Source organism: Lepidochelys olivacea (assembly GCF_965140295.1).
Source record: "Lepidochelys olivacea isolate rLepOli2 genome assembly, chromosome: 6".
NCBI classification, from domain to species: Eukaryota; Metazoa; Chordata; order Testudines; family Cheloniidae; genus Lepidochelys; species Lepidochelys olivacea.
Window position 1 is genome coordinate 123,430,679 of NC_140416.1, and position 16,213 is coordinate 123,446,891.

The 16,213-nt window shown below is 48.8% G+C and overlaps 1 protein-coding gene across 2 annotated transcripts in view; it reads right to left on the minus strand.

The window, feature by feature from the left end:
• Positions 1-16,213, minus strand: part of ATL1 (atlastin GTPase 1) — an 80,073-nt gene that overhangs the window by 18,005 nt on the left and 45,855 nt on the right. For both annotated transcript variants that reach the window (XM_084630821.1, XM_084630822.1), the window contains 5 exons: positions 11,179-11,426; positions 9,816-9,950; positions 8,233-8,337; positions 6,388-6,438; positions 4,056-4,112 (listed from right to left, as the gene is read on the minus strand). In XM_084630821.1, coding sequence (XP_084486947.1) covers positions 4,056-4,112; positions 6,388-6,438; positions 8,233-8,337; positions 9,816-9,950; positions 11,179-11,426 — 596 coding nt within the window. The remainder of the gene's footprint in view (positions 1-4,055; positions 4,113-6,387; positions 6,439-8,232; positions 8,338-9,815; positions 9,951-11,178; positions 11,427-16,213) is intronic.

The window sequence follows — 16,213 nt, forward strand, 5'->3', positions numbered from 1 at the left end:
GTGAGATGAACAAAAGGAGGCTACATTTATTTTATAGTTATTCACTGTGAATTACTCACTCAGCTCCAGTGGCAACTTCTTCGGGTCCTGAATTTGTGATTATTTTGGGTGAAACATTGCCTTGTGCAATGGGTGCTCTTGGGATTGAAGGGAAACCAACGTGGTGCACAGACCATTGTGCCGGGACTCCACACAGGGGAGGCTCCCACTCCGTAATTAGCTGTTCCACAGATGAAAACCCCTGCCCCAAATTTGCATACAATACTATATATCTAATGGCCATTTGAGGCTCTACACTGAAGAGCACTGCCAATGATTCGGGCACTTCCTGTTCTACCTAGAATGTAAGCGTTTGGATAGACCAGTAGGCAGGCACATAGTCTGCAAAATTAAAAGGAAGTTTGCTAACGAGCACAAGGGGAACAAGATCCCTAACTTCAGCCACAGTTAGTTTTATCCTACAGGACATTTACAGCTTTGAATTATTTTTTTTTCAGCCTCGACTGGGCATCTTTCCAAGCTGCCTCGTAATGAGAAACATATGTAGCATGAGAGGATAAATATGAAATCACAGGTTTGTAATCTTTATTGAGGCAGCCAAAGTTTCTGTTCAAGAAATAAATAAATGCCAATGAGGTCAAGTTACAATTGTTTCAAAAAAATAATTTTCAAGGCATGTTCTGCATTCAAGGTCTGATTTACACAGCACGTACCTAAGTGACAGACTATGTGGCTAGGGTTTGGAGAGGCAGGCAGTTGCATGCGGAAGCCAAAAAATGGCCCTGCACAAATGCCAGGGTTGCTTTTGCACAGATGAATAAACAGGTCAATAACTGGAAATATGATTGTTGGAAATGCAGAAAAAAAATTACACAGAGAGAGAGAGACCTCTACCCCCCTTATTCTCTCTCCACAAAGCACTGTCTTTAGAGGGAAAGTGAGACATAAAATTGACAACTGCTATGAACATTACAATCTGTGGAACATGTACGTATCTGTCTATTTCATACTGCACCCTTCTCCAAGGTTACGTGGACACAGCAAGGGAAAGTATGACTGTAGCACGGGTAGGCGTACCCCCGCTAGCTTTAATCTAACTAGCATAGGTAACAGCAGTGTAGCCATGGCAGCAGACGCTAGCAACCAGAGTATGTACTGAGGGTCCCCAGTGGGCTTGAACTCCAGTTGCTACCCTGTGCCACCACGTCCTCATTACTATTGTTAACGGCGCTAAATTGATGCTAGCATGGATCTGCCTACCCATGCTACAGTCACCTTCACTTCAGCGTAGACATGTTCAGATGGTCCAGTGGCACACCTCTGTAACAAGACCCGTTTGCACGAACCGGTTACACACACTCTGTCCTCCGACTCAGAAGTCATTTTATGTTTGCGGCATGGTGGCCTTAGGAGCCCCAGCTTCCTCTTCCTTGGTTGCACCTCAGGCCAGCCCAAGCTGTTTACCAAGAGTGACGCCTTTCCCAGAGGCAGCGAGTCAGCCAGGCATCTCCGTGCAGGCAGGGCCTCCAGGGTTTTCTCAGCTACCACTTCATTCTTGCCTGTATTTCCTTACGTACGCTAATTCCCACAACTTCCCGCATAGATTCCTACATTGTAAGGCCAGAAGGGATGACTGTAATCCAGTCTGACCATCTGTGCACCCCAGGCCACAGAACCTCGCCCAGTGCCTTCAGAAAGACAGACAATCTCAAAGTGATGGGGAATCTCCCACATCCCTAGGTTAAGTTGTTCCACTGATTAATTTACCCTCAGTATTAAAAATAAATAAACTGTGCGCCTTATTTTTAATCGGAATTTGACTAGCATCAGCTTCCAACCATTAGATCTAATTATGTTTTTTAATGCTAGATTGAAGAGCCATTTGCGATCAGAAATCTGTTCCCGTGTAGGTACTTGTAAACCATGATCAACTCCCCTCTTAATTGTCTCTTGAAGGAACTACATTGATGCAGCTTGTGAAGTCTCTCACTGTAAGGCAGGTTTTTCAGTCTTTCAATCATTTTTGTTGCTCTTTTCTGAACCCTTCCCAATATTTCAACATCCTTTTTGAAGTGTGGACACTGGAACTTACCAGACACAGTCTCCAGGAATGGCCCCACTAATGCCGTATTCAGACGTAACACCAGCTCCTTACTCCTGCTTCATGTTCCCCTGCTTACACATTCCAGGACTGCGTTCTTCTTCTTACATAAAGCATCACATGGGGAGTTTGTGTTCAGTTCATTATCTACCATTACCCTTAAATCCTTTTCAGTGTCACTACATTCCAGGATGCTGTATCCCATCCTGGGTTATCTACCTTATTTGTTCCTAGATGCACGACCGGGTATTTGGCTGCATTAAAATGTACGTTGTTCAAATGAGCCTATCTTACCAAGCAATCCAGGTCGAGCTGTATAGCTGCCCTAACCCCATCCTTAGTTATCTCTCCTCACCAGTTTGTGTGTTGTCTGCAGATTTTACCAGTAGTGAATTTCCGTTTTCTTCCAGATCATTGATGAAGATATTGAACAGCACTGGGCCAATCCCTGCTGATCCCACTAGAAACACCCCCATAGGATGATATTCCCTATTTACAATTACTTTTTGTGATCTATCAGAAAACCAGTTTTAATCCAGTTAATCTGCACTACGCTTATTTTGTATCGCGCTAATTTTTTTCAATGAGAACGGCTCGTGGGACTAAGTCAATGCCTTACAGAAGCCTGAGCATATTATGTCAACACAGTGGTACCTTCTGATGGGCTCCTAGATCCCGCCCTCTGTCCTATGCCCCAGCCCATGTAAGTGCTTCACCCCACCTCTACGGCTGCAAAAATCTGCTCCCACCTCCTGCACCGCTTTCCAGCCACACAAGCAGGTTCCTGTGCTCACCCAGGGCAGGAACCAAAGGCATACGGCAATATGACTGACTTTGCTCAAAGACAAAGAGACTGGGTGGGCTGCAGATTTAAGGAACTGCTAAGCAACCGCCTCATTATTAGCATCTGCAGCAGCTGCCTGATGGATCAGCTTCTCCATCCCCGCATCATCTGCTTTTTATTTATTCATTCATGTTTGCTTCCAGTTGGAGTGGGCCTGTGAAAGTATGTAACCCTCTCACAGTGCCATTCACTCCTCTGGCATCACTTGCCAGCTAAAGAGGCTAGAGACACATCCTCCGACGTTCTCCATCTGAAGTGCCTGCGTTATTTTGAGTGGGAAATGGAAGTACAAATAAAACGGTTTCTCACCTGTGAACAGAATCTCCTTTAAATTGATCGTTTCCATAGATCTACCCCCTCGGTCATCAGGAAGAATGATTATTAAATGTAATGCCCCTTGTTCTGCAGGGCAGCAGAAATTCCACTGGAACCAAGGGACAACGCGGAAGTGGGTTATATTCTATAGCTAGTCAGTGTTCTGATCCTGCCCATGTGCTATGCAGTGCTGTCAATGACGTTCCAGCTGATGATCCATCAGTACATCAGCCTGATCTCAAAGTCTTGAATCACACTGTCAGCCGAGGGACGGTACTCTGTGCTGCCTCTGACTGCTGTTCCTGCTTGCTCACTCCCTGGGCTGGAGTACCGCAGGGGAAGTGTGCTCAGCCACTGGGAAATTCATCCCCAGGCCTCTGCACCGCTTACATCCTTAAAACAGGGCTCTGTGGGGACTTCAGTGGTGAATGGGGCTGAATTCCACCCATCGCACCTTTTGTCATTAGAGCAAAGCCTCACGGGCCAATAGGCTCTGCCTGGGTCCCTCCCAGCCTGCTGTGTCCAGAATGATGACAGTGTCCAGGGGTCTGCAGGTTGGGGAGACTTTAATGGGGAAAACAGTGAGATCTTGGACTTTGCTAGAGAGCAGGGGAACAAGGAGAACAAGGCTTTGTGCCTCTGCTCAGCAAGGTCTCACCGTGCCTTGATTTATTCAGGTTTCCTCTCTCCCCATATCGCAAACAGCAGTGACACCTGCTGGTGAGGCCAAAAGGTTCCTATCAAAGCTAATCTCTGCTAGAGAATAACCTTAACCACGAAGGCCATGTTACTCACCTGGAATGGTTTCAGGAAGGTTTCCTCCATGGCCAGCCTGCCGTATTCCGTAAAGAGCTAAACCAAGGAGCAAAACAAGGAGGGAACTTTTAGTTTCAAAGTCTACCATGCAGTACAGCTGGTCTTGCTCCATGCAAGGGTTGGCATCACTAATTTGGTTTCTAGGTTTGGTGCTAACAGTGCTGTTTACAGTGCTCTAACTAAGGTCTGCTTGGTTGTGCATGTTCAGCTCGCAGTTTAGAGGTATATTAAGCTGCTATTAATATCAGCTGTGCTCCGTCTTGACATAGACCATCTCCAAACAGAATTCTTGGTTGCCAAATAAGTGGGGCGGTGGGGTTAATGTATAAATGGATTGAGTCTTCTGCTGGTTTGTGCACTGGCATCCCCCAAGGTTTCCCATGCTACACCAAATCATCACAAGCCTGGAGCCTTTGACCATTTGAACACTGATGGAAATGGGATTAAGAAACAGGCATTTGCCCTGAGAGGACTGAAACCTGCAGCCTGGGCTCCAAACTTCCATTGATTAAAGACTGCAGTTAGCCCCTAACATCTCACACAGGTTTTGGATTTGGGGATGGGAGGGGGGGCATATCAGCTAGATCTGCAGGTTCTCCAACCTTGGGGCTATTTCTTCTCAACAGAGGCAAAATCTACTACATCACAAGTCCCTAAAAATGGATCCACATGCTAAAACCCCCCCACCCCAATTTTATTTCAAAACGAGCAGGTTTTTTGGGAGAGGTGCGTGTATTTTTTTAAAAACTATCCTCAGCAGATATTTACCCTGTAAACTAGGCTGGCCAAAACAATGCAGAAACCATCCTGTGAGAAACCCGAGATGTTCCAAGCTGAATTTTGCTTTTCTTTCTCTCCACCCCCTGCTTAGTTTTTCAATAAGAAAATCCAAGCACACCAAACTACCTAAAGACTTCATCAGAGGATGGCTGGGGCAGCCATTACCAAACCATTCCACTAATTACACGCCCCTCGACAACCAGGGTCATATGCCCAAAGTTTAATCAGCCCAGCAGCATCTGTGCCACAATTAGGGATCCCAGTTTCTGAAGTTACAACACCAGTATCCATCCTCCTCTTTGGGCTCTTTCAATGACCAGAAGGAGAATCTGCCACCCAGTGCTACGTAAGCAGTATGACTGCAGTCAACTTTCCACTCATTATGGGCAAGACTGTGGAGGTGGTGAGCTCCCACTCCCGGGTGTAGCCCCATCATCTGCTCTAGGACTACTCAGAGGAGTAAGGGCACTACAATCTGTTCCTATGAGACTTTCCTGGATAAATCTTTGTCTCCCTCTCAGCACATTGATCTGACCGGTGCTAACTGCTCTCAGGTACAATGGTGAAGGGTGGCAGTATAAAACCCTAAGGCCGATAGCTAACTGTTAAACAATGGATATCTAAACAACAGACGCCCTTAATCCCCTCAGACCAAGGGATTTATAACTAACACAGCTGGTTGCTAGAAGTTGCCAGTAAGTAGCTGCAGGATGAGCAGAACAATCCAGTACAGAGCACATTTTTAGCAAGGTCTGGGGGCGGGTACGCTCAAGTGCCCCAGATAGCTTTGTGCCCTGTTTATTGAAAGCCAGCTAGATGTATCTCCGTTCCATGTCAGAAGAAGACTGAGCTGAGGAAAGTGGCCTCCGCTTCCTTGGAATTGATTTTTACAGAGAAATCCAAAGCCCAAGGCCCTCCTCAGTTCCGCAGCAAAAGGCTGGAGGAACAGGTACCCACAGAGCTAGAGGGTGGGAAATGTGCCACTTTGCCAATGCAGAAGCACATCACGACCACAGGGCTGGATACAAACAGCTCCCTCTGGTCTTTTGTTACCTTGTTTTATCTTCTGGCTTTTCTCTCCAGCCTTGAGCCTGCGCCCCGGTTTGCCCTCCACATACCCCATCCGAAAAGATACAAAAGAGGCTGTCTCAGAAAGTTAGGTCTCCTTGCTGACCCCGCCATCTGCCGGCTCAGCCAGGACCTGCTCCTGTTCCCATCGAGACAATGGGAGTTCTGCCACTGACTTCTATGCTAGATGGACCAGGTCCAAAGAAGATGGGCTTAAATAGCTTAGAGGAAACAGGTTCCACCCCCTTCGTGACTGTTCCTAACTGCCCATTATTCACTGCAGAACAATAACCTCTATACCAGATGGGAGCCCTTTGTTACTCTGAATTTAAATGCACGTTTCCAGTGCAGAAGGCAAGCAGGCCAAAATGAGGAGTTTTAGGACAAGCACCACCAATGAAAGCATGATAGATTAATGCCCCTCTTTCACCCCCCTGCCCCACGAAGGGCGCCAGGAGGTTACCTGTAAGTGCTGGAGATCATCTTCTTGAACATTCTGTGATAAGTTGTACACCTGTATTTAAAAGGAAATGTTTAGAGGACTTAAAATGTCCTGCCCTTCCTGTACAGCATTCACAATGGCCTCTCAATAAGCGACATTCTGACTCAAAACCAATATTACATTATTTATTTGTATTACTGGAGTGCCGAGAGCCGAGGCCCGTCAGGGTGGGGCCCCGTTGTGCAAGGCTCTGTACAGACATAGCACAACACTGTCCCTGTCCCAGCAAGCGACCCGTCCAGCAGGTGCTCCTAGAGCCAACACACAGGAGAACAGCTGCTGGCCTACTGTTTGACAGAGGGCCACACCCACACACATCCACACCTGTGGGATAGCTCTGCTCTGGACAATGCACCAGTAGACTGCCATAAGCTGGGGCCCCAGGAGGTGTGGGCCAGGCACTTTGGCCGGTCTTTTTTCCTATTACTTGGGGCAGGAGTGGCCAAAGCTACCTAAAAGTGTGGGGGGGGGGCACTGGTGCCTGAACCATGGCCCAGCCCCCCTATGCCACTCTTCCACCTAGGTCCTGCCCCCGAGCCCCCACCCCTTCTCCCCAAGCCCCCCCCCCCCCCTCAAGCCACCCATTCCTCCCAAGGCCCTGCCCCTGCACCATCTCCCCAAAACTCCGCCCCCCCCGCTGCTCTTCTCTCCTTTCCCCCCCCACCCCCGCTCACAATTACGGCTGATAAAAAATGATGGGGCCATGGCCCTCTGCCCTCCCGCCCTGTTCTGGCACCCCTGACTTGGGGGGTTGAGCTTGGTGCCATTTGGGCTAGCACTGTCCTCCTGCCTCTGACTGGTCTCCTGCAGGACCCCCGGGCAGGCTGGCTGGGTGCTAGAACAGGGAGACTCTGGCAGCCTAGGCAGAGACGTGTCCCAATATGATACGTGTCTCCTGGGTGCCGAACTATGGCCACTTCCCCAAACCATTCCTCCTCAGCCCCTCCACGTTAATGGGGGAGATTACGTGGCCATCTGCTGTTGTTCCTGCCAACGGGCCTGGCCCTGTGGTGCAATGAGTTCCTCTACCTCCCAGTCGGAGATGAGGGCCCCAGGCACCTGGCAGACTTCAGCCAGGTCCAGCAGGGACTGGAGCACGTCTCAATCAACCCATCCATGGGGAAACACGCTCCTTCCTGGTGCCACCGGCAGCCCTGTCTTCAGGGTCAAAATGGCGAGGAGGCTACTTGAATTCTGGCCCATAGTTTGCAAGGTGCACTGGGTGTGGGTGTGGCCCTCTGTCAAGGTGCACCCAGGATGAGCAGGGCTATACACAGGGACATTCGCAGGAATTTAAATTTGACCCCCTTTTGGAGGGGCACATTCTGTGCCCCCGCCAAGGCCTAGTGCTGGAGGAGCTCGCTCTCCCCCCCCATCATTCCTACCGCTGTAATCCTGGGGTGGGAGGAGCTGTCAGTTCCCACCACAGCCCCGGGTCCGGAGGAGTTCTGTGCCCCCAATGATTATTGGGGGGCCCATGCCCCTGCTTGTCCCTTGTCCCCCCTTGTGCACCCCCCTGGCTATCCAATACAGGAGACGGTTGTTCTCAGTACCTAGAGGGTTCCTGTAACTGCAGTACAGAATAGTTCCAGCAGAGAGACACGATCTAGATTTTCCTCACATCCTCCTCCACTCATGTGCCCTCAACTGCCCCATCAGCGGGGCTGTCAGTGGCTCTCAGCATTGGCTAACTCTGCTCCCCGAGAAGTCAGTGACTAGCAGTAGGGTTAAGCCAATGCCGGCAGTTTTAAAAATCCCCACCCACCGTCCTTCAGCGAATGATGCACAGGTTCACCTCTGTATTACCTGGATTGAGCTGATCATCGTGCTAAGGGCAAACACGGTGGCTGAATCGCGCAGCGTCGACTGGCTGTCAAACGTCCCCTGTGTGTCCATCAGCAGCACCACGACCTGCAGAGCAGAGAGGTCGGAATTAGGCTCTACACGCAACGGAGCTTTTCAATCAAATCGCTCTCCAGCGCCAAACTGCAGTGGAGAAAACCAAACCATGACTATGCCATCTTGTTGGCTGTCTCACGACACGCGCCTCGGGCTTGGAAGAAATGAAGCGCCCTGGAATGGAGAGGGAAACACAATCCCCAGAGACTTCGATCTTCAGGTTATAAAGAGAACACAGCTAACTAAGCTTCATTAATTCCAGCCCAAAGATGGGTGGGCCTTCATTTTGGGAGGAACTTTTTAAAACCATTTCCTGTAGCCATGGATGTGTTGTCTTATGAATCCCATTCGTTTCATATCTCAGGAGCCAAATATGGCAGCATGCCCACACCCAGTATAGGGCCCAACCCAACGCCCACAGACGCGTCCCACTGACTTCTCTGGGTGTTGGATTGGGCCCCTAGTGAGTGAAGATGTGCCATTCTCCAGCCAGTCCTACAGGAGAGCAGCAGTATTCTGCAAGGGGCCTGGACCCAAGAATCATAAGAACTGCCATACTGGGTCAGACCAACAATGGCCAATGCCAGGTGCCCCAGAGGGAATGAACCGAACAGGGAATCATCAAGTGATCCATCCCCTGTCACCCATTCCCAGCATCTGGCAAACAGAGGCTAGTGACACCACCCCTGCCCATCCTGGCTAATAGCCATTGATGGACCTATCCTCCATGAACTCATCTAGTTCTTTTTTAAACCCTGCTATAGTCTTGGCCTTCACAACATCCTCTGGCAAAGAGTTCCACAGGTTGACTGTGTGTTGTGTGAAGAAATACTTCCTTTTGTTTGTTTTAAACCTGCTGCCTATTAATTTCATTGAGTGACTCATAGTTCTTGGGTTATGAGAAGGAGTAAATAACACTTCCTTATTTACTTTCTCCACATCAGTCATGACGTTATAGACCTCTATCATATCCCCGCTTTGTCGACTCTTTTCCAAGCTGAAAAGTCCCAGTCTTATTATTCTCTCTTCATACGGCAGCCATTACATACCCCTAATCATTTTTGTTGCCCTTTTCTGAACCTTTTCCAATGCCAATATTTTTTTTTGAGATGGGGCGGCCACATCTGCACACAGTATTCAAGGTGTGGATTTATATAGAGGCAAGAGAATATTTTCTGTCTTATTATTGATCTCTTTCTTAATGATTCCCAACATTCTGTTTGCTTTTTTGATCAGCCATGGGACTCCTGAAAGCAGTAGAGATAGAACACGGAACAGAGACCGTTCTTGCTCTTTTGGATAGAGATTTAGATACTGTAGTGATGGGTGCATTAGCAATTGCTGAGATCTAAGGCAAATGGCACCAAAGACCATCTAAAGGGATGCTTATCTAGGAAAAAGCAGAGCAGCTATGTTAGAGCTCGGGGCATGGGAACCCAAAGGCAGTCCCCGAACAAAAGGGATGTGCTGGCACCGGGCACCCCACATACCTGTTTACCGTCTGGTTTGTCCACAAGAAAGAGTTCACTCCATATCTGAATGCCAGTTGTCTCCCGCTCAGACCCTCCTCGCCACGAGAAGCCCATCAGCGGTTCGTTGTAATCGCCGAGCCAGTCAATGGTTTCCTGGGAGTGGGGAGAGAAGGGATCACCACAGCCCACGCCCCGGGTTCTTCTCTCACCTATGCTGCCTCCATTCTATGGTTACTCACGCCGGATGTTTCCTACCAGGAAGCAAAGACTTCACGGCCTCCCCATTCAGTTCTTTTGATCCGCTGGACATGAAGAGGCATCTGAAGGATGGGCCCAAATCCAGGAGCCCCTCCCCAATCACTGTGACAAAGCGGTGGCCATCAAGGATTGCATGCTTGCCGCCGATCCACACCATGCCCAGTCGGAACCCAGACTGGACAGAATTCGGATCCACCTGTTCCGAAATCACAGGCCCCTGACACCCGAGATTCTCCAACAACAGTATGGTACTGACTGCATGCCCCTAAGCAGTACTGATTCTGTTCAGTAGCGGGCAGTGGTACACTTACACCGTAGCAAGTATACAACAGGACTTACGACAACTAAGGGCCAGATTCTCCACAGCGCCCCCTTCGATGTCAGGCACAGGGGAGCTGCAGGGAGCCAGCTATGGGTCCCTGCTCAAGCACCAGCTGACCCCAAAGGAATTTAGAACAGCTGAGGTGTGCTCTAACTTACACCATTCCTCCTTGGGCTTAGAGTGATGGCTGTGCTCTTCCCCTACCCCAGACCCATCTTCCAGGAGGTCCTCCTTCCTCTACTCCCCCTTCCAACAGGCTGTGTCCCCCTGCTCATATCCCTAAAGACTCGCCCTACCAGGGCAAGAGTATGGAGAAAGTGGAAGCTGGCACAGGGATGGGCAGCCCTGAGGTCCCTTGGCAGCTCCAGTGGGCAGCCGCCACAGTGTTCTCTGCTCCAGCACATAGTGCATCTTGAGGCCCTGCTGGCTGCACCAAAGTAACCGGCACCGCCCAGCAGGGAGCATGCACTGGGATGGCACCAGCCCACTAGTTAGGGAGGGGTACCAGCCTTCCAGAAAAATGCCTCATAGGCTGGGAGCCCAGACTATCACGGAGCTCAGATTTGCATACAGACCTGAATCCAAACTCCCCTGCTGTCACGGGGAATTCAAATCCCAGTGGGGACCCATTACAGAGGGGGGCTCAAGTGCCCCCAAAGTGAATGCAGGCTCAGACCCCTCTCCAGTTTGCATGGGTGGGAGGAATCATACCAGGGCAATGAGAAACCCTGCACAGCAAGACACACCAAGACTCCAGGACGGCACAAGGAGGCATTAGTTACATCATGGCTGTACTCATACCTTGTTGTACATGTATCTCAGCATGAAGTCCATCAGGAACGATTTTCCTTTCCTGAAAGCTCCAGCAACAGACACGGCAACTACCTCTTTATCTCTCACGGCCTCAGAGAGCAGAATGCGGTTCAGCGCGGCCTCGTCCAGCTCAAAGGAATGGTCATCTTTAACAATGAGCACCTGGACTGGCCCTGCCTTCTTCACAGCCTCCTCCTCTTCAGAGCTCCACTCGTAATTCTTTTCTGAAAAGCCACCTTGTAAAAATAAATAAATAAAAACCCAAGAGCTGGTACCAACATGTTCAGAAATTAAACTGTGTTTCATTGGCTAGAGATAGGGCCCTACCAAATTCACAGTCCATTTTGGTCAATTTCACAGTCATAGAATTTTAAAAAATCATAAATTTCACGATTTCAGCTATTTAAATCTAAAATTTCACAGTGTTGTAACTGAAGGGGTCCTGACCCAAAAAGGAATGGGGAGGGGGGGTCGCATTGTTGTAGGGGAGGTTGCAGAACTGCTACCCTTGCTTCTGGCTGCTGGGGGCGGTGGCGCTGCCTTCAGAGCTGGGCAGCTGCAGAGCGACAGCTGCTGGCCGGGACCCCAGCTCTGAAGGCAGAGCCGCGGCCAGCAGCAGCATAGAAGTAAGGGTGGCATGGTATGGTATTGCCAACCTTACTCCTGCAATGCTGCTGGCGGGACACTGCCTTCAGAGCTGGGTGCCTGGTAATCAGCCGCCGCTCTCTGGCCACCCAGATCTGAAGGCAGTGCAGAAATAAGGGTGGCAATACCACAACCCCCCTAAAATAACCTTGTGACCCCCCCCCTGCAACTCCCTTTTGGGCGGGACCCCCAATTTGAGGAACACTGGTCTCCGCCATGAAATCTGTATAGTATAAGCTAAAAGCACACAAAAGACCAGATTTCATGGGGGAAGACCAGATTTCACAGCCCTTGATGCATTTTTCATGGCCATTAATTTGGTAGGGCCCTATCTATAAAAGATGCCAGGATGGGGCCAATACACTTTTGCCAGGCTTGCCAAACACCAAATACCACTCCTGAAATCTCCTCCAGTACAGTTAGGAACATAGCTGCTCAGACGTGACGTAAATTCTAATAAAAGCCACCCAGTGCTACTCTTCTGCAATGAAATTCAGCCCTGGGCAGAATGCCCTTAGCAAAGCACATGCATCACTTCAGTCCCTGTGCTGGGGGTGGATTACACCTTTAAGGGACAGTCTGGGCGCAATCAAGGAGCACCCTGCCCTGCTCTATACCAGGAAAAGGAAGCTGAGAATGGGAGAGGGAACCAGCAGCCACTCGCCTGACCTGGGTCCTAAATACCTCATTTTCTTCTGACTATAAATTTGGCTGCTCTGGTTCAAGGCTCTGCGGTAAAGGCCTTATTATGATCTGGATTAGATGGCTCCTTTCCCGACCTGATGCCTATGGGAAAGGGAGGAAGCCTAGATATAGGAACTCTGCCAGCTGGGGTCGGTTTGGAGGCCTTCTTAAAGGGGACACGTTTTTTGTTAGTGTGGTTTTTGGTCTCCCCCCTTCTCAGATCCTGGACAGTCCCACTTCAGCCTCTGAAACAGCAGGACTTACGTAGTGCATGGGCCTTGTGTACAGAGGTGAATTTCATCTGTACTGCCAAGCTCTGAGCACCATCCAGCCTTGCAACATTGCACTATCCTTCTGGGATTAACAACCCACTGGAGAGATGGAGAATTGATGAGGCCAGTCGTGCTGCAGCCGAGGCGCTCAACAAGAAACACGGGCACTCACCGTTTCTGGGCAGGCTCGATAAATGGCAGCACGCCAAATACACCATCCCCAAGACAATGGCATTAAGATAATACAAGCTTTTAACGGTCTGCTCGAGATGCTTTGCACATGCCCAGCAGTTCAGGGGAAGGAAGCATTATCAGGACAGCCATCTGCAGAGAACACGGCCATGGTGAGATGGAAGCTTATTGGCCACTCCTCTTTCACCATCCACAGGGTGCTCTCCACAGAAAGAAATCTGGGGTGATTGCCACAGCCCTCCGGTCACGTAAATTCTCCTGGATAGCAGGGAAGGACCCTGTGAGCCAAACGTCCTTCCATACCTCTCTGAGAAGTTCGTGGTTAAGGTTGTATGGGCTGTTCTAATGCCCTTGCGTCAAGAATTTTAAACATGGCGGCCTAAAGTTAGGCTCCTAGTCCCCACTTAGGCGCCTATAAAAGTGGCCTGATTTTCAAAAGTGCTCAGCTCCCATTGATTTCAAAAGGTAGGAGCTACAGTCTACACACGCTTAAAGATGGTCTGGAAAAGGCCGAAAAAAATCTTCTTGGGCTTCTTTAGAGAGAAAGTCTAAAAGGCTGTCTTGTTTCCACCTCCACCCCCCACTTCTTTTGTGCCCTAGATATAAATAAAAAATAAATAAATGGGAAATGACTGCATTGAAAGGAGTACTGCAGAACAGGATCTGGGGCTTATAGTGGATCACAAACTAAATATGAGTCAACATGGAATACTGTTGCAAAAAAAGCAAACATCATTCTGGGATGTATTAGCAGGAGTGTTGTTAGCAAGACACAAGAAGTAATTCTTCTGCTCTACTCCGCGCTGATATGGGCTCAGCTGGAGTATTGTGTTCAGTTCTGGGTACAATGCTTTGGGAAAGATTTGGACAAATTGGAGAAAGTCCAGAGAAGAGTAACAAAAATGATTAAAGATCTAGAAAACATGTACCTATGAGGGAAGATTGAAAAAATTGGGTTTGTTTAGTCTAGAGAAGAGAAGACTGAGGAGGGACAGGATAATAGTCATCAAGTACAAAAAAGGCTGTTATAAAGACGAGGGTGAAAAAATTGTTCTCCTTAACCACTGAGGACAGGACAAGGAGTAATGGGCTTAACTTGTAGCAAGGGAGATTCAGGTAAAACATTAGGAAAAGCTTCCTAACTATTAGGGTAGTTAAGCACTGGAATAAATTGCCTAGGAAGGTTGTGGAATCCCGTCATTAGAGGTTTTTAAGAGCAGGCTAGAGAAACACCTGTCAGGGATGATCTAAACCATGATTTGAGGACTTCAGTAACTCAGCGAGAGGTTAGGGGTCTATTTCAGGAATGGGTGAGGTTCTGTGCCTGCAATATGCAGGAAGTCATACTAGATGATCATGATGGTCCCTTCTGGCCTTAAAGTCAATGAGTCCAAAGGCTGCCTGAGACCTTTAAAACTCCTTCTCTGGTGAGACAGAGGAGGGAGAGACGAGCTGCTGCAAGGCTAGTGTTAGCAGGGAGATAGGCTTCTCCAGGGTGAGAGGTTGCTCTCCTCCCTACAGAGGAAACAACAAAACTGAGTGCCTGTTATGGGGAACGACTGACACCCCAGGACCAATAACAAGACAACACTCCCCAAACAGGGGGCAGGAAAAGGTACCCTCTTTGTTTTGTGTTTGTGAATTTTGTTTGGCGGAGGCGTGCTTCTTGGGCCAGCCCCAGGCCTACCTTGAAAACACTGATAAATAAACCCAGAGAGGGAGACAAACACCCTCCGGAGTGGGGCTAATTTACTTCAGGCCCTGTCACACCAGAGGGGGAAGTGCTAAGCCCAGCGATGGAGGTGGTGTCTTGCAAGTGAAGCTGTAGCTCAGACAACTGACTGACCTTGTCAGTAACTGGCCCAGAGTTACAAATTGTGGGACCCCAAGCTGACAAGGAATGAGCTGCCTCCCCTGCCAGTCCTGGGGGTACTGGGTGACAAATTTCCCCCCTGTCCAATCCTACTCCTCGAATAGGGATTGGGCCCAAAGTATCTCCTCCTCCCTTGAGTCCAACTGCTAGAAAGAGGGTGGAAAGTCCCATTGAAAACTGCAACTTGTTGCTATGGGTTTCATATGGCAGCTAGGTCCTGGAATAAAGAAACAGTGTATAACTGGGCTGTTGGGTCTTGGTTTCCAGTAGAAACCAGCAGAGTCCAGATGAAGCATTTGAAACAGGGATTTCCAATAGGGTCCCTTGATCCAGGAGCTGTGAACGGGGAAGATCAGGCGGCCACTTGCCGCCTTCTCCTTCTCCCTAGCACCAGAAGTCAGAGTGATCCTCCAGCCCATGTGGATACTTCAGAAGTGCCAGGCCAGACAGCATGGTTGGTATTTCAGGAAACACCTGGGGAAGTGTGCAGAGCTTTCCTTTGCAGATCTTCTGGACATCAGGGACAAAGTACGGAGTCTCTACTTAGGTGCCAAGAGCTGCCTGGGTTGGTTTTCCATTGTTCTGTAGATCTGAGTACAGAATGGAGATTATATCAAGTGCTTCTGTGTGCAAATTTCAGCAGTAACACTCTGTTCCTATCACCTGAAAGATAAAACTGTAAGTACTTCCTTGTTTATTATGAACCCTAGAAAACTCCTTTCACCTGTTCGCTGGAGGATACTGATTATTTACCGGATTGGTGAGTCAAATGTTATTTTGTAGGCTGGTTTTGTGTTGCTAGAAATCACACTTTTCTAACTGGTCTTTTTGGCATAGACCAGTTTCCAAGATCTCATAGATCTACCTCCACGAAATTAATTTCTGGCAGTAAAGGAAAAAGAGCTGAGTTTCCCTAACGGCACTTTTGTTTTTGCTGATGTTCAAGCTAAACTCTTCTCTCTGTGCTACGGGTCAGCCTCTCGCTGGCCACCCTTGCAACTGCGTCACTTGTCAAGCTGTTCATTAGTCAACTGCCAGGACTTACTTCCCCGTTCTTGTTAATATTATAATTACCATTGATGTGACTAAAACAAGTTCCTCCAAAGCCAGGTGGTAGTCAGGCCTAATTTCCCAGAGGAGGACATAATATGGGAAGATGAAGGAGCTGAGACTTAAGCAGAGCCATATTTGCGATGTCATCTAAGAGATGCAGCCTGCAAGAAAGATATCTGGTTCACCTACTCAGCCCATAGAATGGGCTATATTGCTGCTCCATTATTGTAAATCTAAGGAAAAAAATAAGATCCATTTTCAGTTGTGTTAGGAACTTCTACAAATCAAAATAAACTAAAATGTA